This window comes from Hermetia illucens, chromosome 4, assembly GCF_905115235.1.
Source record: "Hermetia illucens chromosome 4, iHerIll2.2.curated.20191125, whole genome shotgun sequence".
Lineage (NCBI taxonomy): Eukaryota > Metazoa > Arthropoda > Insecta > Diptera > Stratiomyidae > Hermetia > Hermetia illucens.
Genome location: NC_051852.1, coordinates 40351280 through 40375007, shown reverse-complemented (window position 1 = coordinate 40375007; position 23728 = coordinate 40351280). Strand labels below are relative to the sequence as shown.

The 23728-nt window shown below is 37.7% G+C and overlaps 1 protein-coding gene across 2 annotated transcripts in view; it reads right to left on the bottom strand.

The window, feature by feature from the left end:
• LOC119655560 (carboxypeptidase D) overlaps positions 1–23728 on the bottom strand; it is a 150469-nt gene that overhangs the window by 1157 nt on the left and 125584 nt on the right. For both annotated transcript variants that reach the window (XM_038061484.1, XM_038061483.1), the window contains exons 6-13: positions 16913–17012; positions 5196–5512; positions 4831–5135; positions 4319–4728; positions 3975–4248; positions 3659–3879; positions 3445–3600; positions 89–699 (exon numbers count right to left, since the gene is read on the bottom strand). In XM_038061484.1, the coding sequence (XP_037917412.1) occupies positions 89–699; positions 3445–3600; positions 3659–3879; positions 3975–4248; positions 4319–4728; positions 4831–5135; positions 5196–5512; positions 16913–17012 (2394 nt within the window). The remainder of the gene's footprint in view (positions 1–88; positions 700–3444; positions 3601–3658; positions 3880–3974; positions 4249–4318; positions 4729–4830; positions 5136–5195; positions 5513–16912; positions 17013–23728) is intronic.

Genomic DNA, 23728 nt, shown 5'->3' with positions numbered 1-23728 from the left:
AGTTTGAATAACAATATTATTTTGTTTCTAGTTATTAAATCACTTTTCTTATTCTTTACGAAGATAAATAAGTGACTTCAATAGTTACCTGTGATCGAAGTATTTGCAGTTTCTTCGCCATAAATAAACATGTTCTCCGCTTGATCCCCACGATTTTTCAAGACATCATCGTCAGTTCCATTTACAACGGTAATTTGCCCCAAATTTGTTACGATTCCTTCAGTTACTACAAAGTGAACTCGTTTTTCTTGATAACCGTGACAGTGGAACACTAGTTCGTAACGTCCATATGGTAGCATTAAGCGGAAATGTGCTAAATTCTTAGTAACATTAAAAACGAGTGGATTGCCAGTTATTTGGAAATAAGCATTTCTCAAAGGTTCGCCCTGGTCGTTTCTTATGAAGCCTTCAACTCCTGTTTCAGCAAGATGAAAGAAATTTAGGAATTTGTCGATGTTACTTTTCCAGACATCTGCAATCATCTTTTCTTCTGGCATACGACAGCATGAGACGTCCAAAGTGTACATTGGAATGTGGCAGAAGTTTTGGAGCAGATTTGTAATCCTTTCTAGTAAATTCTTCTGATTTAAACGGCCAGGATTTGATGAGCAAATCGGGGAAATTGTACGGAATTCCGTGTGTAGTATTTGCTCAGTAAACCGTTCATAAATTTTGTTAAGATCACGTACTTTGGGGTGGCTGAAATGGGAAATGATATCATATTAATGTGACAATCGCGAAATATATCTCTTATAATTGTTATGCTTCAGCTTCTTTCCACTGGAAATTTAACTTAAAAGCATTAATGATAATTTAAGCTCAGACTTTAGCGAGCAAGATGAAAATGTACGGTGAATTTCTTCAACCCTCAGGTACAAGTTTTTATAAAGTTACAGAATGGGGTTTCAAGTAAAGGGGTTTGAGGGGCGCAGATGCTAAATGGTACCTGCGTTACCTGAAGGAAGGCATAAAACCCGAAGAGGCTCTTAAGAAGGCTACACCTAAGCCATCTTTATCCGAGCCAAGAAAGCGGGGAACACCAGAGATTAGCCCGCAAGGGGGGAGAACACCCGGGTAGGTCTGGCGTGAAGGCTAGTGTGGTCAAGAGCACTCGACAGGCCATGCTGCCAAAAATGTTTCCCGAGCAAATACTCACTCGTGAGGAGCAAGAAACCATCGAAGACTTTACCCTCAGGCAAATGTGCAAAGGATGGACTGCACAACTTATGTTCACCCGGATACGCTTTCGATCACGTCATATACTGGGGAGCGGCGCGACGAAAGACACTGCAGAGTGGATTAGGACTATAGTTCCTAAATTTCCAGGCTGGGAAAGAGTAGAACTGTCAACATGTGCCTGGGATGATATACCAGGAGCACACACGGTGACAGTTTTTCTCCAGAAAGCCGCAACAATAGAGACGTCAGGTCTCATGGACCTCCTAATCGTTGAGAATGAGGATCTCCATACGCGATTATGGAGAGCCTTCAGAATCAAGGCGGAGGGCAAGGGTAGACTCCTCACAATCGGGGTATATGACCGATCCCTGGAGGCAATCAAACGTCATAGTTGCCATATTAGCTATCGATTTGGCAACATACCTGTGCATGTGCGCAGGGAAATGCCGAGGAAAGACATCTCGGAGACGATACAGGGTGAAAAGCATACCGAGGTTCTCGAAGAAGTCTCGAAAGCCATAGGGGCGGAAAGGGCGGGATGAGCCAGGGAAGTAGACCTGCTGCCCAGTGAAGAGCAGAAGCTGGACGACCTAGACCTAGGACTTCTAGGGCTGAGGGTGGGCAGTGATCCGCAGGAAAGCGTCATTTGGAGGAGGAGGGCGATACTCCGACAGTGGAGAAGAGCTCCAAACAAGATAGGTGCCAATGACTTACACTAAGATAGCCCAGATAAACCTTCATCTGCGGTAATTGCAAGAGCAAGTTCCAAGGAGAACATTAGAATAGTGCTGGCTCAGGAGCCCTGGGTGTACCGGAGGCAGATTCGCGGTCTGCAAGGAGAAAGTGTGCAGGCAATTTGGGACTCCTCTTGTGAAAAACCAAAAGGTTGCATAATTCTTAAGGGTCATTTAAAATACATATGTCTTTCAGAGTTATCCAAATCTCATTGAAAGCCGGGAGGAGCACTCGAGAGAAAGTCATGGCATCGGAATGCTTTCCAGGAGACAACATCCGGGTTCCACCGGAGCAAGTCGCTAAACTGGTGAAGAAGAGGTATGCTCAGAAGCTAGGGTAAGATAGGCAGTGGGAACCTTTAAACCACTGAAATCACACAGAGAGATGGCATTTTTTCAGCACTAATCCAGAGAGCCTAGGAATCATCTAAGAGTCTCTTCTGAGGATGGTAAGGGGCAGCATAGCCCTGGGATAGATACCAAGGGCCTGGAGTGGTCACCTTAAATCATTCAGACCAATTTCTCTAGTACTCAAAACTGTGGAGAAGGTCATAGAAAACTACTGCTGCTTAAAATGCAGCTCTGCCACTGCATTTTAAGCAGCTCAATCTAAAACTTTCTTTCTAACTCGTTAAATAGCATGCTATATGAACTGATCCCCAACGCCGTTAAGTTGCATGATCAATTTTCACCGCCTCAACGAGATTTGTTAATTTCAAAGCGGCAAATAAACATATAACATAGGAAATTCGCTACAGCAGTTTGCAGTGAGAAAGCAAGCGCATGTCAAATGAGTCGATAAGCATATGCGTTTGTTTTTAATGAAATAATGGTCACGCAACAATTGAAAATGTCGTGGAAGGGTGTTGGTGAGTCCATTCTATCAAGAACGAAAATATTTCAGTGGCATAAAGCATTAAGTTGAAGCCGTGAGGTTTTAGTAAACTTGCCCCCTGGGAGTTGTTCATCCACCACTGTTAATGATAATTACATCGAAAAAGTCAAAAAAAATTTTGCTCGCTCAACAATTGTCGTGTCGACATTACAGAAACAGCAGAGGCTTTAAACATCCCTTATGGATTGACTCAACACATTGTGGTTGATGTTTTGGGTAAGAAGCGCGTCGCCGCCGGGTTCTTACTTAAAGGCCTGCATTTTTTACAAACCTACAAAAGGTGTATGGAAAATTGAATTAACCGTCCACATGTTTGTATTGACTCAAAAATATTTTGAAGGCGGCGATGAAGATTTATATTAAAATACATAAAAGTGTTATCTTTTTAAACAGTCCGGGTCAAATTTGATCAGATAATATATCGACGATTATATTAAAACAGCTGAATTGCAAATAATTTAAAGCCAAAAGTATACAATACTACATGCCAAAAAGAAGCTAGGTAAGGAGAAACGAATTTATGAGGTGATAAAATTAAATACTTAACCCATAATGGTATGCCAAAATCTATCTAAGAAATACGCTTAGAAAGTGACTTTGTGGAAAAACTAGATCATTTTGTTACTAAATACTTACCTCACTTCATTTCCCATTCCAGCGGAGAAAGTCAACATCGCATCGAACTTTTCACTTTCGAACAATTTGAAAAGTAAGTCTCGACGGTTGCTGCTCTCAGGACTCAGAATATGATCGGCCAAATCATCACTTATAACTGGATCACATATTGCCTCGCTAAAATAATCATTGAATATTTTAATTATTGTTTCAATATAAATATTAGAAGACCTACTTTTTCTCATATTGTCCCATGACTTCATCAAACCCTTGGAGAATAGGCAGGAAATGAAAAACAGTACTATTTAGTAGCCGCATAATTGGGGGCTCCTGTATTTTATATCCTTCTAATAGGTGCCGTGCTAAATTCATTGTCATTTCACGGCCCAAGGGGGATGAAGTGAACACCGAGCTCAATACTAGTATATGTAGTTTAGTCTCTTCAGGAGAACCAAGCTAAGAAACAATCATGAATGGGTATATACAGAGTGAAAATGATATTCGGACACACTAAAACACACTAAATGAAAAAGTTCTGTCATACAACTTACGTTTGATGTTATTTTCAAGGAAGGATATTCCACTTGATAGTCCGCATCTCTATAGTTGTAAGCTGCAATTTCGAAATGATCATGGGCTAATTCTGCCATTTCACTATTTATTTTTTCATTTTCATTGTAAACTGTCTTCAGAACATGCTTCAAAATTCGAAAATCATGTGCCGAAGACCAATGCTGAGGATCGTCTCTCATCAAGCTGATATCTAGGCGCAAAGTGCTGTTCGGGTCATCAGGTATAGTGATTTCTTGACGATTTGGCTCAAACCTAGAACGGAATATTAAAAGAACATAGATACAGATTTTTGCTGCTAACGTTGATATAATCCTATTCTTACCCTCTTGCAACTACAGTGAGATTATATTTTCCAGGCAACAACAATTTCCAATAGTCTCCTTGCTCTGAACTGTAACTTACATGGTTAATACCATCAATTGCAATCATAGCGTGGCTCACAGGATTCCCAATAGAACTCTTTATGAATCCATATGCTCCGCGATGAACTTGCTCGATGTACTTAATTAAAGCTTCTCGATTCTGCTTCCAAAATTCTGGTAATTTTGCAGCTACCGGAAATTTCTCGCAACCAAGTTCTAAGGTTAGTTCAAACACTCCCGCTTTTACGTAGTTCCAGTCCTGCATACCACCCGTAACACTGTACCATTGTGCACCATTTGTAATCCCTTCTTTGAAATGTTCTTTTATAAATAGTGGACAAGGTTTTGCTAAGTGCATCGTTGTATGAGCCTAAAATCACAAAGGATTTTTTAAGATTGAATCAATTTAATTTTAAAATTTATACTGCAGGTTTTACGTAGCAATATATATTAATATTAAAGAGATAGTTACAGTTGAATAGAGGCGTGCCAAGTATTGGAAAATTTTATTATCATCTGTTGGATTGTACAAAGTTCTTCGATCATTTCCTGGCATGAAATCCTTTGCAGAATCATCAAATGGATAATTTGCCACCAACGAGCCACCATGTAGGTTGGCTGATAAAACGAATGGAATCGATAATGTCCAGTTCATAACAGCTTTTACTTCTGGCTCCTGTTTTTCATTCCACTTATTAACTCCATACTGATCTGGGAAGTTTCGGTTGAGGTCGACATTGTTAGCATTGGATCGTCCAGTCACGGAAGACTTATCACCTAACATTGAAAAAAAAACTTTTAATATTTAGTGCGGTCGATGTTTGGAAGACTCTTTACCCTCTCTTGATTTTTCATAGCCATCCGGATTCATGCTGAATAAAAAGTGCATTCGCGTTGTGTTGATTAGAGTTGTAATCCGTTCATCTATCATATAATGTTCACAAAGGTATTTTGCTAGGTAAAGTAACATTTCACGGCCAACTACTTCGTTGCCATGCATATTTGCCACATATTTAAATTCTGGAATGCCGGGTATATGTTGACCTGGTGTTTTGGTGATCTCCATTACCCACAAATCGCGATCTTGAACACTTTTGCCTATTGAGTATAGGTCCGTAATAGAGGGGTACGATTCGGCAAGATCAAAAATGAACCTGAAATGAAAAGTTAGCATTTCATTTGATTTAAATATTTCCTTTGAAATAGATTTAATTGAATTTAGTTAAAAAATGGTAAGTCAAAAGAAAATCAAATCGAGATTTATTCGTAAATTTATTTATTTTCACATGTTATTCTGTCCCAATCATTTAGAGGAAATCACACAATTTAAATTGGTAAACCTGGATATTGGGAGTAAGTTAAAATATTTAAGCAGAGACATTAATAGAGAGGTGGCCAAAGTTGTAAAATCGGTGGTTAAAAGTGGCTCTTCCAAGGAAATGAAGCTGATCAACTGAAGCAAAAGGACGTATACTATTTAAAAGCGGACAAAGGTAATGCGTTGGTAATCATGGACAAAAAGGAATATGACAGGGGAGTATTCGAAAAACTAAAATACGGAGGATATTTCAAATTAAGAACCAATTCATCGCTGGATTCGAATAAACGAGTGGAAAAGGCACTGAAGGAATGCAAATCGATTATACCAAACATGGCACAGTTGAGAATGCCTAACCCGATCCTCCCGAGAATTAGATGCCGACCAAAAATTCACAAAGGAGTGGAAGAAATGAGGGCGATAAAGTACAACATAGCCAAATGGGTGATATGTGAAATGTAGAAAATTGGTAGTGTCTACAACACCACAACAGTAAGATACACACAAACGTATAGAGGACGACGAAATCTTGGTCCTATACGATGTAAAGGCATTATTTCCTAGCATTCCGGTGAAAGAAGTCTTACGAAAGCTAGAAGAATAGATCGGACAGCACGATGGTACTGCGGAGGGTAAAAGAAAGGTAAAACTGTATACCAAACTAGCGGCGACATGTATGTCAGAAACTTTTCGAGATAAATTTTATAAGACGACCAAAGGGACAGCGATGGATAACCTATTATCCCCACTATTAAGTAAAATTTTCCTGGCAGATCTTAAAAAGAACATGAAACGACAGATGACCAAACCTGGAGTTTGGTTACGCTATGTGGATGACGTTCTAGCCATTGTAAAAGAGGGGGATAAACAAGATATACTTCACCAAATCAACAAGTGGCACCCTAATATAAAATTCAGAGTCAAGAGGAATCAATCGATGACACTCCCTTTCTCGACATTAAAGTAGTAAAGATGGCTTCGAATTCGACATATATAGGAAGCCATCGAGTATACAACGTACCATTGTCAGGATGCCTAACCACTCACATCAGCATAAAGTGGCCACGTACCAATCCATGGTGCACAGACTTTTATCTATACCACTAAAGAAAGGTTTGAAAAAGAAAAGGCATATATTGTGGATACAGCTACAAAAAATGGATTTCGACCAACACTAATCCAGAGCTTAGTTAGGAAGATCCAAGGTACGAAGAAACGAAATGGCCACAACGAGCCAGCATAACATACTCAAAGAAAATGTTCCCAGCTTTGCGATGAATCTTGGCCAAAGAAGGCATCGAAGCAGTAGGATCAAGCAGGATCTACATGCTCGAAACGCAATTAGGCAATGAAAAAGATCCGAAGAAGCAAGAGGAAAAAAGCGGCATCTACAAGATGTCTTGCGAAGTTTGTCCTTGTACATACGTAGGACAAACCGAACGGCTTAGTCAACACTCGGGTCAAGGAACATTTAAAAGAAGCTGAGCTAACAACACGCGGCAAAAAACACATATCAATCGCACGGTATATTGTAGAAGACGACCATAAAATAGAGAGGGTAACAGTGCTGAGAAAGATCAAGCGCAACAACGAGAGTTTCTTCATTGGAAAAGAGCCTCAGGAGCAATGGTTGAATACAGATATGGGTAACGCGCACTCATATCTGTATTCACTGATACCACAAGCGGGATATGTTAATTAAGATATAATTAAGGCCTTGCCATTAAGGGGGGAGGCAAAGCCTCTGAGCACTCTGACTCCAGTGATAAATTGTACTATATTCCACCGTCTAACGGCATATCCTGGATGTAATGCTATCCGCTGCAGTTGGAGTATATCAGCACCAAAAATCGGATGTCTGATGCGTCTATAGGAGGGGCAATCACATACAAAATGCTCCGTGGAATCCGCTTCCTCATTATAGGATGGATACGTATCATTTTGGATAATTCCTATTCTGAATATATGCCCAGCTAGTAAATTATGGCCAGCCAATTTTTGATAGCAGCATCAGCCAATACTACTGACACCCCAATTGGTGGTTCCGATCCGGGCATGGGGAAAGTTGAATCCTCTTTTGCTAAGGTATTCAAGATATCATTTCCCTCTATACTGCAATGACTGTATCGAATCTAGAAACAGAGTTCAATTGGTTTCAACATTCCTGAACGATTTTTCAAATGATCATTGTACTACTCAATGCTCTCAATGCAACTTGACTATCGCTACAGATTGCGATGCGTCCGCCCTTCAACCGCTCGTCAATCATCAAGGTTGCCACCTTTATAATCGTATACACTTCAGCCTGAAAGACCGTTGTGTATTCGAGAGGTAGATTCCTTCTCCAGAACCATTAAAATAGTTAGTATATATTTAGATTAAGGATTTTTTTGGGATTATTCCGCTGAAGAAGGAAGCAAGTGGCTGCCGAAATACGTATTGGGGAAAATAAACGAGAATCATTGCCAAAAAAGAAAGTAGAATCTGTTTATTTGTTCGGACACCATATTTATACTATATTTGAGGATAGTTCCATTATCTCGCGTAGCACATTATTATTCGCAGTAACATGAGGGCTGTTACTATGTTACTACGGAGAACGTAACAGTGCGTCTAATAAGGTAAGCCCATTTTAACAGTGTGATTGTTTATATGCCTACCATATACAATACGCGCATATGCCCCCGATTCGGCATATATTTGTAGTAAATTTTTCGCTTTTGACAGGTGGTATGATGGCTACGTTTTTATCGTAGTATAGCTAATAATAATAATCGTTGGCGTAACAATCCATATTGGATCAGGGCCTTGAAGTGCGTTAGAGCACTTCATTCAAGACCGTAACGGTACACTACGGTGGACTGTAGGAGGCAATGTGGTCAGCATTGCGCTCGCCCGAGAGTATTACCCTGATTTGACTCAGGTACTCATTCACAGCTGAGTCGACATATCCGACGTCAAATCACGATACAAATCCCACTGCCACCAATGAGATTTGAACCGCGATCTTCCGTATGACAGCCTTGTGCTCTAGCCACTTAGCTAGCTAGTTTTAGCTGTAGTAAATTGGAGAAAATGCTGAATTCTCTCTGACAAGCTCGCCGGCTCCTTCAGCTCTGGCTGTCTCCGTGACCGGAAGCACAGATAACCACCACGTTGATTATTCACCTCAGTGCGCGCGATTTTAACTGAGACGGTAAAAGAGAAAAACTTCGGAATGGATCGACGATCGACGATTCATAGAACCTTGATAAGGTAGTTTATTTTCAATCCATTCTCCTACTTGGAATGGTAAAACTTTCAATAATGGCTTCTTGATATAATCATTGAAATTGCTTGAAATTCTCTTAACAGCAGCAGCACCAGGATCCAGATTCTCACAATCGGATAGCATTTCATATTACATTATATGCTGAGGCTCAGATGAGCAGGTTGAGGCCTACTTTGATACGGCTCTAAGGTAAAAATCTCGGATCCGTTCTAAGGTCTTCAGCACAAAGAAGCTGAGGTTTATAGACCTAAAGTCGTCGCGGATTTTGTCGCTTAACCGCAATTGGGTTGAGATAACGTGTATTCAGCTGTAGGATTGTAACATATAATTGCGTCTTGGTGGTGGAAGATTTGTAGATTTTGTCAGCTTCCAGCGCCTCATCATTGATGAAATATTGTTCGAGCATAGAGCTTGTTGTTTTCTGGATGTACGCAACAAGAAAAACGCTAACATCGGCCTCGAAAGTGATCATTCCCTAATGGTCACTTGCAAATAGAATCGGACTGAAGGTAAAAACTTACAGAACCAAGATTTTCAGTCTGACAAGTCAACTCACTCTTCCTAACTACATTATTGGGCGTTGATCAATTTGTATATCTAAAAAGCGTCGCCTTTCCGACGATGGTACCGAACAGCGATAGATCCACTTTCGCTGCCTTGATTAAAATTCGGAAATGCATGCACCTTAATACCAAGACCAAGTTTGGATTGTTCTCCGATAGTGGTGAAAAGTTTCTAGTCTTCGTGAACACTGGTCTGCGACGTTTTATCGGGCTATGCTGGTCTGATATAATTTACTTCGACGACGCATTAATCGATTGACATTTTGATCAAAAGGCGGAAGTTTCAGTGAATAGATCACACATTAAGGAACACAATTCCATTGCTGGCTACGCTATACAGTGGAATCCACTATCCCAAGGTGGGCGACGAGTAGGTAGCCCCAGGAGAACATGGCGCAGAACAGTGGAATAGTGCAATTGGCTCAGTAAGCCACTAAAGAGCATTTCGAGAAACCGTAAACGATGGTGTGTATACGGCCCATCAAGGGCTGAATGGAAATCATATACAGTGGAATCACCATAATTCGTACAACGATTATTCGTACTTCCGGCTAAGTCGTATAAATTTGCCAGTCCTCAGGGTTAATTTTCTTTATTTTGCACTCCCGATATTTGATAATCCCCATATTTCGTACCAAATCGTCAGTCCCTTGATCATAAAAATTACGGGATACCATTGTATATAAATAGATCGCGCCTCATTACATACGTAACTGAGAATGAATTAAACGAGAGTGCAATTTATCGTTGATGTCCTCCTCTAGCAACCGCGTTCCCTACGTTACCCTGGAAAAATCAGGTTTTACTTGCGGGATCGAGATTTTTCCTTTTTTTGCGTGTGTTTTGCAGTGTGACACGCTAAAACATAAATTTTTATAAAGTAACGGTCAACGGGTGTGGGCGCCAAGAGTCTAACCAATATTCTCTAACAGGCTGAAATAGCAGTATACAGGTACATGCCGACGGAAAATTCCGCAAAGTTACAATTTCAATGACGGTCATTATTGGCAAACGTTTTAATTCCATCCCCGTAGTTAAAAAAAGTCAACTTCATGATAGCTACATCGGTTTGCTTTATATTGTGTATGTGTTTTTTTCAAACTCTGCACCCATTTTTCCATTGGCTGGTAGGCTGGCCAACCTCCTTCCAATAGTTGGCTATTGGTTGAATCTTAAAATTCCAGTTCCTTGATTCCAATAAATATGATGGAGATTTCCCTCTTCATCTCCGCCAGATGTAACATCTTCCCCTCATATTCTCCAAATTTTGATAGGAGTGAATCGCTTGTAACATATGGCCTCACACTTAATAGCTATTTCCTTTCGAGAAAGGGTACTATTCTCACTCAGTAAATAATTGTCTATATCTTCGCGGTGTTCTATCTGGGTCTTATATGTATAAGGAAGAAATATTGACCGTTGATGAAAAATGAAAAGGAAAAAAATGTTCTGTGGAGTTTGTTGAACTATAGCAATTAATGAAATGACGACAATCAAAAACCAAAAATTCAAATATTGCAAATTGATCCGTTCATTTGCAAAACCCTGTACTATATGTACATCTTTAGCAACAAATTGAAGCACAACAGCATATTGATTGCCTTTAGCTTTAAACAAATATATACTGACAAGAGCTGTAGTCTCGTAAGAATAAGCGATATTGAAGTCTCAGACCCCTACTAAATGGTTAATTTAGTGCCTTCTAGAGGAAATCGGGGGGATATCTGGATAGATAACTTTAAAGTCGATTTAAATCCATTTTGTTCATTTCCTTTTCTAATTTTTTAATGCATATGCATCAATTGTTTTTTTTTCTGTAACTAAAATTCTAGTGCATGTGTACCATCGGATTTTTGGATGACTTGAGGAGATTTTGTGGGGAATCAGTTATTCATTGAACTATTATATAACCTTTCGCCGGCAAGCAAAACCTTTTAATATTTTGAGGAATTCTGGCTAGAAAAATATTGTGCCGTAGACTTCTGGTAAAAGATCAAAAGTAAGGTTGTGGTCCTTATTGATGAGTGGTTAGCATAGTTTCCAGAATGTAGGACTGCGTTGTTTATTCTTGCATTTAAAAATGTGGAGCTTTTAAGGTAAATGATCATAAGCTTCTCAAATTTGGTAAAAAATGAAATCGGTAGTTATCCCATCAAGTCACATATAAATGCAATAAATACGGCATTGCAACAGTATGCTATTATTGAAATCGGATGGCTTAGTAGTAAGAGTTCAGGACAAGAAGACTACACACTGGAGATTAAAATTATAGTACATTCTCTGAGTTCTCATGGAGACGGAAAAGTCTTGCACACGTTCGGCCATCCCGGCAGTTGTGCGAGCAAAATTCCACGCATAAGGGTTGTGTTAGTGCCGTGAATGTGATGCAGTGCATTGGTGTGTGCCCACGTGGTTGCAAGCATAATAACAGGCATTGCACAGCCGTTCATGGTTTCCATCTCAGCGGGAACTAAAGGCAGAGCTTCCTTTAAGATTCATTTTGGATTGATGATAATGGATTTTAATACATTCACTGACCGAATGATGCGTCAAAATTTCTCTATAGGAAACTTAGTGGAAGCAAGCACACGCAACCTTCTCGGCAATAGATCCGTGTTTGCTCTCCTAGGAAGTGAAGTCTCGCGATTGGATATCGAATACTAGTCGACTCAGCTGTGAATGAATACCTGAGTAAAATCAGGGTAATAACTACGGACGAGCGCAACGCTGATCACACCTGTAGTCGTATAGTGTACCATTACGGTCTGGAATAAAATACTCTAACATGCTCCAAGATCCTAACCCAATTGGGTTGTCCCGCCAACCATTATTATTATCATTATTGTTGAATAGCCAAACTTGTGATTGAAACACAACGAGGGCGTATATGTTATAACACTTTAATGAAATAAACTATTTAATAAATTAAATAAAATAAAAAAATAACTTTTATAGTTGGTTGAATCTTGTAGAGAATATTTTGTGAAAAATGCTTGTGCAATCGATAATAGGCAACCCTTGGGTCATTTGCCCTGCGTTCTTTGTGGAAAAATATTTTATCAATTCATAGTAAATTAAATGTGACGAATCGACGAATAAAATTACGAATGAATTGGGATCAAAATAGTTGACTGAGCCATGAGGTCCTCAAATTACAAAATTTTCTTACTTATGTGATTATTATTTTTGGACGTCATTTAATAGATAGATTAGTTCACAGAAAGGCAATAATAATCTACTAGATAGAAAACAACTTCATAATGAATGACGCAACTTGGAAATATAGGAAATGCTTCAATATTCTCACATTTCTGTAGTTGTAGCTAGCATTTGGTACCAAGTGTATTTATACGGCAGGCGTTGGATTAGTCAATCAGTGTCTGCATATTCAAATAGGCCGATGTTCTAATCAAGTCTTGTTTATGATATCTAATGATTATTTACAATTGGTCAATTAATATGCACCTACGTGAGTCAATTGATATTAATGTTGTAAATCAGGTGTAACAAGTATGGAGATGATGAAATTCATAGAACACTTCATGACACAGAAATTTCCCCTTTTGAAATATTATAAAATTTATCTTTTACATGCGAATTTTTGATTATCTTTCGATATCCATATACACATAATATCCAAAAGGCATTATCTTCAAAGTTTTCAAGTGAATAGATACGCTGATATTCTTAAAAGTTGTTCAAATAAGAATTCAATCCTTGTTATTCAATTTTTGATCCGCTTACACTATATCCACCTTGAAAACAATATTCCAAAGTGGCTTATTAAATGATATTGTTATTTTTATAGTAAGGAATTTCATTTGATGACTTTAACATTGATGACATACAAACAAAAGATTAAAATTTTTTGTTTTGTCTAACGATTTAAGTCACAACTCAACTTTTTATAGATAAGAGTTCAATGCTCTACTGGCCATTTGAATTCTAATAGTTAATGAATGCCAAGCATTTCTAAGAATAAACATTATAGCAATTTAGTGTAATTACTCATGACCACAGGATATACATTTTCATAATATGTGTATTTTCGGCCAATCTCGAATGTGATTCCAAGTGATTTCCTATGTGACTCAATATTTCCAAATTTTTTTTTTTTTTTCACAATACAAATAAATACATACTTTTCAATATTTTTATGCCATTATTGGAATCCTGAATTATAATACCAAATTTTTTTTAAAGAAATTGATAATCCTTTGTATTTACGATTACAATGGGCTCCTCTACGGAAAGGTGGGTTGTTGGTGGGAAGCACACTTGTATGTAGTAACCCGGAACCAAAAATATAAACGTTTTCCAATTTGATATACTTACCTCTATTTTCCGAACCACGATTATAATTTTACGTTACTAAATATCAAAACGGCGGAGTTGTAAAGAGAAATCTTCAAATATTAAGTCTATTTTTTATTGGAAATTCAGAATAAAAATAGAAAATTATTAACTAAAATATCTAATCATGGTTCGGATCAGAACCACAGATGTGCAAAATAATGTGTAAAAAATTCAGCCCAATCGGTTTAACAAAATTTTAATTGTACTTCCCACCAGTTGAAAAAATGAGATGTCGAGAAAAATTCGTTAAAAATTTTCGCTTGGGATGCATGCCAACATGACGTGAGCTCTTCTATTTGTTGTAAATATTCTGAATTTCGATCTGAAATTTTTATAATAGACTCTCACCATATTTTGCTTTCAAAATATATAGAGAAGAAAAAAAATCATTTCTGGAAACCGTCACATAAGAAACCCCCTTAATTCCAGAAATTTTGAAGTCGAACCTGATCACCGAAAAAAAACTTAGAAAGATGCAGACGAAGCAACCAGTTGCAGAGCGCGAAAATTCCTGGGTATATTTGTTTTACTTGTCATTAGGGCCATTTCTACTTCCTGGATATATTTACTTTACCTGCCATTAGGGCCACTTCTATGACACAATCAAGCCACCACTGTTTCGGTCGGGCTTTTGGTCGTCTACCATCGATTTCGAGCCGACCTGACTGGTGAACGGGACAAAAGCTAAAGAAAAAGAAGAAGAATGTTTCAATCAAGAAAAATGACCGCAAATGGCAAGGCTCCATCACAACAATTCACTGGGATCGATGAAAGTGACTGTCAAATTAGATGAATTGGTTACGAATCGGAACACTATCTTCCATATTTTCTAGCTCTGAACTTCTGCGAGTACTTGAAAAGGGCGATCAAACCCGAATTTGCAATAGAAATAAACTGTTTGCTGAGAATAAAATTTGGAGTTTTTTTGGTGGATAATGAATCAATATAATACGGCGGTTTACCTAAGATAGGAGGAACTAGAAGTACCACTCGTATTATTCAGAGTTAATATTCACAAATTTCTGTCGTGCGGAGTTGTTCCTTATAAAAAGTACTTATCATTACTGAGTCGTGTAAACTCGTGGCACCTCATAACGATCCCTGATTCGATGACTGATGCATAAGTAACAAATGAGTACAAAATCTATCGATAGCCACATGAGTAAATGATCAACAAGTTCCTCGTAGAACCTACCTAACGATAAAATTATAGTATGTAGAAGGGACCAGAGGGAGGGCCAAACGCCATTTAGATTTGGGGAAGGAGAGCTGCACATGAGTCACGTTCTTTCCATGCGTGGGCCCGATTTTTTGATTGATTTTTTTTTTTCAAATTTCAACAACGTATTTCATGATTGACGCGGATCCAAGGCACATAAACGTGAAAGACACGTAACAATTTTGTAAATGGAATGAGAGGGACTAAAGCATTGAAAAGAATTTCCTCATATTTACAACCCTAGTTAATGCAGAGACCATTTCTGTGCAGTTATCATAGAGTATGTCCAACCGGACAAACGTAGATGTTTGTCAAATGAGTCAATATCAATTTCTGATGAAAATGAACACTCTAAACGGCTTGTTTCTATTAATACTAATAACAGTTTTAATTATCTTTATACACAATTATTTCGGAGATAAACTCTAGATTGGATTGGTCTGAAAAAGACTACGTGCACATCGCACGACAGCTAGAGCAGGAGAGACCAGTTCTTCTCCATGCGGTCCCTCCGTCTCCAAACCAGCGGAACTTTTTCACCGCCGGCTCTCCACTCCTGTGGCGAGTTCTAGAATGCGTGGAGAGCGCCGGTGCGCCATCTACCCCCTCGTATTCACAACATTCGAAATGAATTTCGAATGCCGCGAATCCTGCCGCACCACAGTATAAAATAAAAGGGAATTATTGGGATATTTTCTAATATTTAAAAACTAGAGTTTTTGAGAAAGATCCAAAACTAATCTTTCTCAAAAACTGTAGTTTTTAAATACTGGAAAATATCCCAGTAAATGGCAATGACAGTAACAACCAAAGGAAATAGCCTCCTGTGCAAATAATATATTTTGGTTCGGGTAATAAACTCATATTTTTATAGTAGCGATTTTTAGATAAATTCTCCTCTTACAGGTACATTTTAGAGTGGTGTTAGAAAAGTGAAGACGAAAGTCCCTCCCACTGAATTACTTCTACGCCCAACAATAAATTAATATCAATTGTGAGAGCGAACAGACTTACACCTTGAAATCTGGAAATAATATATGTATAAGCATGGCGGGACAGACAAGTACCATTTGTACAAAAGGGCAGCTAAATGTGAATGGAAAACGGATGATATCATCAAACAAAAGGATATCAGTTAGTACGTTTATTATTTTTGATAGTATTTTCTTTGAAATGCTAAATTGAAGGAAAGATTTACAACTCTAACCTCAAATTGATAGAGAAGCTATAGTGCTAAGATTTTGGTGCGTCTGAACAAACTTTATTAGCAGGAAAAGGGAGGATCTTCCTTTTTATCTACAATTATCTTCTTAATTTTAATTTTCATTCGACAATGAATCGCAAACCTAGGTAAATCAGTCAAAAAATATAGCAGCGAATGGATCGAAGTAATACACTGATATCACTTGTGAATAATACTTACTTAGAAATACAAAAAATATAATACAACAAGAAAAATCGAAGCTTAATCTTAACCATTAATGAGGGTACAGAACGAGCAACGAATTCCTGCTATTAGGTTCAAAGAATGGTAGCAGATTATGAATATGAACAAGTCGAGGTTTAATATATGTAGCGGTGGATACCACTACTTGTATAGTTAACGTTTTTTATATTCGGAAATTTTATTGTTTAGACGGTCAAACAATTATCAGATATTTTCACGAAGAAACGTGAACAATTCCCTGGAAAACTCCCAACGGATGTCCGATCAATTGATCCCAGAAATAATAAAAATAAAGGTGGACATTGGAGTCAGGTGAAAAGAGGTAGAAGGGAAGGGAAAGGATTTAGAAAAACATAAATTTAAATATAAAATATACCAACTTTTCCATTTTATCAAAATTATGGTGCTCGAATTTCGTCGGTGTTAAAAATCCATTTTCGTCTGGCTTAGCTCGTTCGACTCTCACATGTTTATATGGGCCTAGAAAGAAAGATACATGCAGCAGATGAAATAAAAATTTTAATATAATAAAACCGGAAATTAGAGAACAAGACAATTCAAAAAAGCAATAAAAAACAAATTTCCAACACTCAAATATTTGACTACTATCTAATTTTCGTAAGGCTTCTATTTAACATGTGCAAATTAACATATATGCAAAGAATAAACAAACATAATCTAAAACTGAATTTTCAAATACATATGTCATCAAAACATGTATAAAATAAATCAATATATGGCATATTTAAAGCAGATTAACTTAATGTATAAAATATAGTAATAAATTTAAGCGGCAAACATAAGATTGACTATTTTAGAATTAAATTATGTGCTTATATATAATATTTCAGAAAAAATATATCAAATAACTTTCAAAGACGAGGAGGACTAATCATTTTCTGGAAAGAAAAATTGAAATTATTTGATAATTTTATGATAATCCTATAGATTTCAGTGTGAATTTTTGGAAAAATAGCATAATTCGGATGCATATTCATTTGCAGTATTCAATCATGTTTGTCATATTATCGTATTCATTTCCCTAGAAATTCATCTGGAAGTGAGACTGAAAATAGTATTTTATTCATAATCTTTTACGGTTTGGAATAGAGACTTTTTATTGAAATGTAAATGGGCGTTGTTAATAAAACATAACTTATTTTGAAGAAACTAAGATTGTCAAATCAATATGCTGATGTTTGCATAATTGATGATTGGGACATGTAGTGCTATTAATTATTTTCAACTATTTGTTCGGTTACCGCAATAGTTGAGCAAGAGGTTATTATGCCCAATTCATACTACTTTTGTATAACTTCATCAGCGAGGGTTGGTGAACTATCAGTAAACACTTAACATTTTCGTATGATTCCTCATTTTAGTTGTTATGAATGGAGATGGAGCTTTGGTGAGGACTTTATATGATTTTTGCTCTGGGTCGAGATTTTTCTGCCTTTGGCTCTGTGCAGGACTGAATAGATTAAATGGAATGATAGTCATACGAATGTCTGATATGATTTTGTAATTAATGTGAATCTCCACTCAATGGGATAATTGTCAACTGTTATCACACAGGATTGATAGCTTCGAAACTAAACGAAACCGTAAAAAGTAAATTTCGGATGCAACTGACTTATTCAAATGGAAATTCAATATGTAGAGGGAACTAATTATTCCAAGTAATAGCACTCTTCAGCGTCCCAGAAAAGGGTACAAGTGAGAGAAAATGTTATGATCGTTATAATATCTCTGAATTGTCATGGGACCTGCAATCAATATACATATTCTAAAAGAGAGAAACCATTCGTAGTACCCAAAAAAAATTCTTTTTCCTTAAAAAATATTGTCTAAAAGTTTCAAACGAAATTATCTTGAAAATATATAAATTTTTAGGTGAGTTGATTAAAGTTGGTGACGGACTGGCTCACCTTATCCCATCGGTTCGCCCTATTCTCGAGGCATTTGATCCATGTTCTTTTTCAAAATTTGCTAAAAATCGATTTTTTCATTTTTACGTATTTCATCTCTCTTTGTCTTCGAGGATCAGCTCCTTTGGTAAGAAATTGTAATAACGAAAGAGGATTTTATCTCTCCCCGCTTAGTTGTTACCATCCGCTCATGATGGTCATTTGGCTATCGGAAAATCATCTTCCGTCATTATAAATGGCCCTAGGCTGAGCGCCAAACTATAAAACAAAAAAAAATATAAAACAAGTCGGGAAACCGGAAGGTCAGTGCTTCAGGCATGAAAGGTTTTGTTTATTTCTTCTGTAAGCATATTAGAGTGAGTACCCCATAATGTATATGTATCTATGTCAGATTGCTTTAGTGTGATATTGATATTTACTATTTTGGTTTGCTTTAAATTTATGCGATAAAGACAATTTTGAGCTACTGTAACTTTGTTAATAATAGTACGATTTTGATCAAACTTGGGGATAACATGCTTCATACTATAATCTATATTACTGCAAACTAATCACTAATCAATTTCTCCAAAAATATAATAATATACAATTATTAACTTAATTTCAGCAGATATCGATAAGGAAATCGTTTAGAGCCCTAGACGCCGTATAGAGGCAACTGCATGATTTTTTTTTTGGGTAGTTTCCGAGAATGGGTCCGTCAAAGAAATCATTACTTTCAACCCCTCCCACTCCCCGCATTTGCAACAAATGTCAAAACTAAGACCGACAAAGAAAAATACTAATCAAAACCTTTCATTTGATACCCAATATGGCTACATTCAGTGAAAAAAATTTACACCCTCCTTTTGCATGTATGAGGACCTCCTCTTAATCGCAACATAGAAAGATGTTACTGACTGCATGTCTGGGCGTTTACAGTTCTCACCTTCTCACCAAATGTTGTATCAGTCGGTATAGCCATTTTTTAAAAATGCGTGTGACAGATATTGAACCGATTTGAATAAGGGCTTGCTTTGCAAATAAATCCTTAAAAATGGGGGTTGTCAGAGGTTTACTGTATGTTTATGAGTCTGTATGGGGACTCCTCCCTTAATCTCGACGAAAAGTGTTGCCGCGGTCGCGGTATATGATGGCCATATACATATTTCACCGAATATCATGGCAAAAGATTTAACCATCTCCGAGTTAATTGGCTGTGGCAGATGAAGAAAAGGATGTTGACTAGAAGCAAAAATATCTATTAGGAAGATTATTGGGTTCTTTATTTCTCCTTTTAAAAATTAAAAGACAAATACAAAACGCATATGAGAACCTCTAAAGCGGAACGGAACCTCTTCATGACGCTAGAATCTGTGTAAGATGAAAAGTGATATCCAGTGGAGCAATAGATGCGGGAGTGAAAGAGGTTAAACATATGACAGTACTCACAAGTACATACTATCTTGACATTGATGATTCAACTTCAAATATCATAATATTTAACAATGCACCTGCTGATAGGAGCGGAACTTAAGATACTCATCGATTAGGGATTTCTAAAAATAGTTACTAAACGCAATGTCCCACATTTAGATGCATATACGCTAGTTTATACCACTTTTGAAAGGGACATTCCATTCAACATTGGGAATAAAAACATCAACTCATTCAGTTCATCTAAACAAAAAAAAACACAAATCAGGAAATTGAGAGATTACTATTCAGGAACCCACTGTTATCAAATTAGAACTAGAATTAGAATTAGAGTTAGATATATGTATGTATGCATGGTGATTTTAAAACTATATTATAGTCTCGAGCTGAATGGCGGTTAAATTAGGGCTAGCTAATCTTTATGATCTCGATATATATAAATGATTCAAATGTGTATTGCGTGTCAATCACACCTACGCGTCATCGTTCATTACCCAAAATGTGCTTCAGTGGTGATAGGGGAGAAACTATAGCTCCTGAGCCCTCAGGCCGTGTTGGCCCATTGTACTCGACAGGATCAACTTTGCAGTACGCATGTTCGGTTCTGGCAGGAAAAGTTTGGTGTGTCTAGCAGCATTTAGGCTCTACCACCTGTCATTGTGGGAAGTTTTTGAAGACAGATTTAGCCAATGCTACTGATACTCCAATTGGTGGTTCCAGTCCCGGCATGGGGGAGATTGACCCCTCTTTCGCTAAAGCATCCGAGATTTCATTTCCCTCTACGCCATCAGGTACCCAGAGTAGTTCCACCGTATTGAATCTAGAGATAGAGTTCAAACGATTCCTACATTCCTGGACGATTTTCGGTGTGAGCAAAGGTCTACTCAACGCCCTCAATGCACCCTGGTTACCACTACAGATTGCGATGGCGCCTGCCCGTCAACCGTTCGTCAATCACCCAGTTTGACGTCCTTAGGATCGTAATCCCGCCACGTATTCCTCTGGGACTTCCCAGTTCTCGCTACGCTCCAGGGTAACTTTATATCTTCTACCAATTAGATTAGTCTCATGTCCCGAGACTCGGAAGGAATTGTAAGAACTGGATTTAGTATTCCCAGTAACTCTTCCAATACTCTGCGTCCCCTACATCCATTGTTTCCCCATAGATCTGATCGAATTAGTCTATGAGCTGGTCTCATTGAAGTGCTGCGCCCGATGTCGTGCTCATAGCACCGATAATACCTAGACACACAGTGCGGCTAGTTGACGGTGAAAACCTTTTTGTCTCACATTAACATGCAACATGCATAAGCGAACATCCCCAATGATAGCAACGTATATCCTCATTACCACATGAGGTCTAAGTCCCCATGTCGAGGTGAAGGTCCCTCTGCACAGCCCATAAGCTGGGAGAGTTCGTTTCATCTTTACCTTTACATGTTTGCTCCAAAGAAGCTTTTTATCTAGAGTGATTCCCAGATATTTCACTTTTTCGCAGAGCTGAAGAAGCAAAGTCCATCCAATTTTCTTCTTTTTGTCAATAATACCATTGTGGTTTTATTTGGATTAACTGAAAGACCATGCCTGAGGCACCAATTGTCTATCAGATCAACGACCCGTTGTGTATTTCTACACACTGTTTGTAATAGTCTGGGGCCAGTATACTCCGTCGTAAACAGATGTTCACTTAAGCTTGGGGCCTTGGAGTGATAGGGAGGGTTACTTGCTGTGTGCTATCAAACACTGTAATTTACTATCGGGATCTATGCTCCCTCATTCTCGGATCAAATTGGGCAACGATTGGATTTTGATACACAACAATATTCCGAAACTTTCAGCTCAAACGGCGAAGAGTTAGCTGACCATCATGCCTTTCAATGGCCTGCGCAAACCGCTGACTTGAATCTCATTGAACTTCTTTGGAAAATCATTGAAAGCAAGATCAGGGAACGTAATTTCACAAAAAAAACTAACCTATACGCCGCCAATCTGTAAGACTGTGCGTGATTTCCAATGGATCTGGTTTCTTGGCTTGTTGACTCCATGTTTCAGCGCTGTCATGCAGTTGTTACTGCGATACGGGGGAGAGCAATCGAAAGAGTTGAAAAAAGAATTTGGCTTTACATACAGAAACATACGACAACATAATAGCAACACAGAGGGAACAATAGCACAGAAAAATATCAACTCGATGTTGGTATTTCCAGTTCCAGATTTTAGACAAAGCAACGAATGCGAATCTAGCGCTGTTAATATGTCAGGCCACATCCAGTTCAGTGTCACCAACGGCGGAAACCGTGTTTTCAAGATATATGTATTAATTGATCAGCTTTCGATGCTCTTCCTAGTAGCGCAGATAGGGAGATTAAGATGACCCGTTGGTTTTGTTGGCGTTTATCTTCAGTACTAAGTGCTAAGGTCTGTTCCACCGTTAATTATACGATTACAATTTTCCTATATTTGAAATCTAAATAAATAAGACTTCAGGAGGATCTAGATCAGGGAATATTAATTCCCTTTCATAAACAAATGAAATTTTGAAGACAAAAGAATTTACACTGTAAAAAATGAGGAGAAGACGCCAAAAGTGAAAATAACAAGCTTCAAGCAGTAATAATAAGTAACTTTATTGTGTAGGTTTATAATGTAAAAAAATTATTGTGAAGAAACTGTTGCGTTTAGAACAGAGGTTTAGACCACTGCAACAACACACTTAGAGTTTGCGTTATGTTAGTCACTAAAGTGTGATTATCCAATTGAGTGACGACCGCAAATAAATTTTCAGAAAGTAATCAAATTTTTGAACTTTTAAGACTATGCTATTATCGTTACAAAAAATTTGAATATTTAAGTACGAGCTGGAAACAAAGGGCTAGAGTACCGAATGAAGGCCTCCCCCCAAATCTCTCAAGCAAACGAAAAATGAAAACACTGCTGATTGTCCTTTTCGGTGCTAAATCATCTATACTTCTAGGACAGACCATCAAAGAAAAATTGAGAGAAAGGGGTCTGAGAAAGTAGATCACTGCTATTTGGAGACTCCATCATCATAATCCTTCCGCGTTCACCGCTCTGAGCGCATATGTTCCCAGCAAAATTCCTCGTATTACTCGAAAAATGTCTCGCATTACATATTTGTGTATATGGTCCATAATACTATTATGATTACGATGTCCCTTTAACCCGAGCAATAAGTTATGGGCGGCCCTAGCTATGATACATTTATAACCGACGAGCAGCTACAGTTAGAAGGCTGTATCTCAAAAAGCTATTTGAGATCCTGAAAATGTAAGCTATCAAAAAATACAAACGAAAAAAAAAGATTTTCTGAATATTTCACACTAGTTGTGTCTCTTAATTTCCAAAAATAAATTAATATAATAGCTCTAGCTCTAGATCCTTGAGTAAATGCACTTGTAGGTGTGTATAAAGTTCGAAAACACCATCCACCATCGATCAGGTGAGAATTCACTTTCAGGAAGGCAGATACAACTCTCTAGAATTATTCCAAGTATATATAACATTGAAACTGAACTGTCGAAGCGCTTATGGCGACGTTGTGTTGGCGCTCTGCTACTACTTGTTTTTGCTACTGCTTCTTACACTACCATTTAAGTGAAAATATCAGCATTTTACCGCCTAAGTTGGTTAGACCAAATATTCTACTTTTACTCTTAACACCTTTTCCTCTAGAGTCCAAAGAATACAAACTGATTTTTATTGCTGTTTTATGCAATGAAATTTAAAAAAAAATATTTTTTGAATCTTTCAATCTCTGAATGGTTTTGTCAAATTTTAAGATGTCTTTTACTTGTGCAGTTTTCCTTTTTTTTTTGAAGAATGCGAAAATGC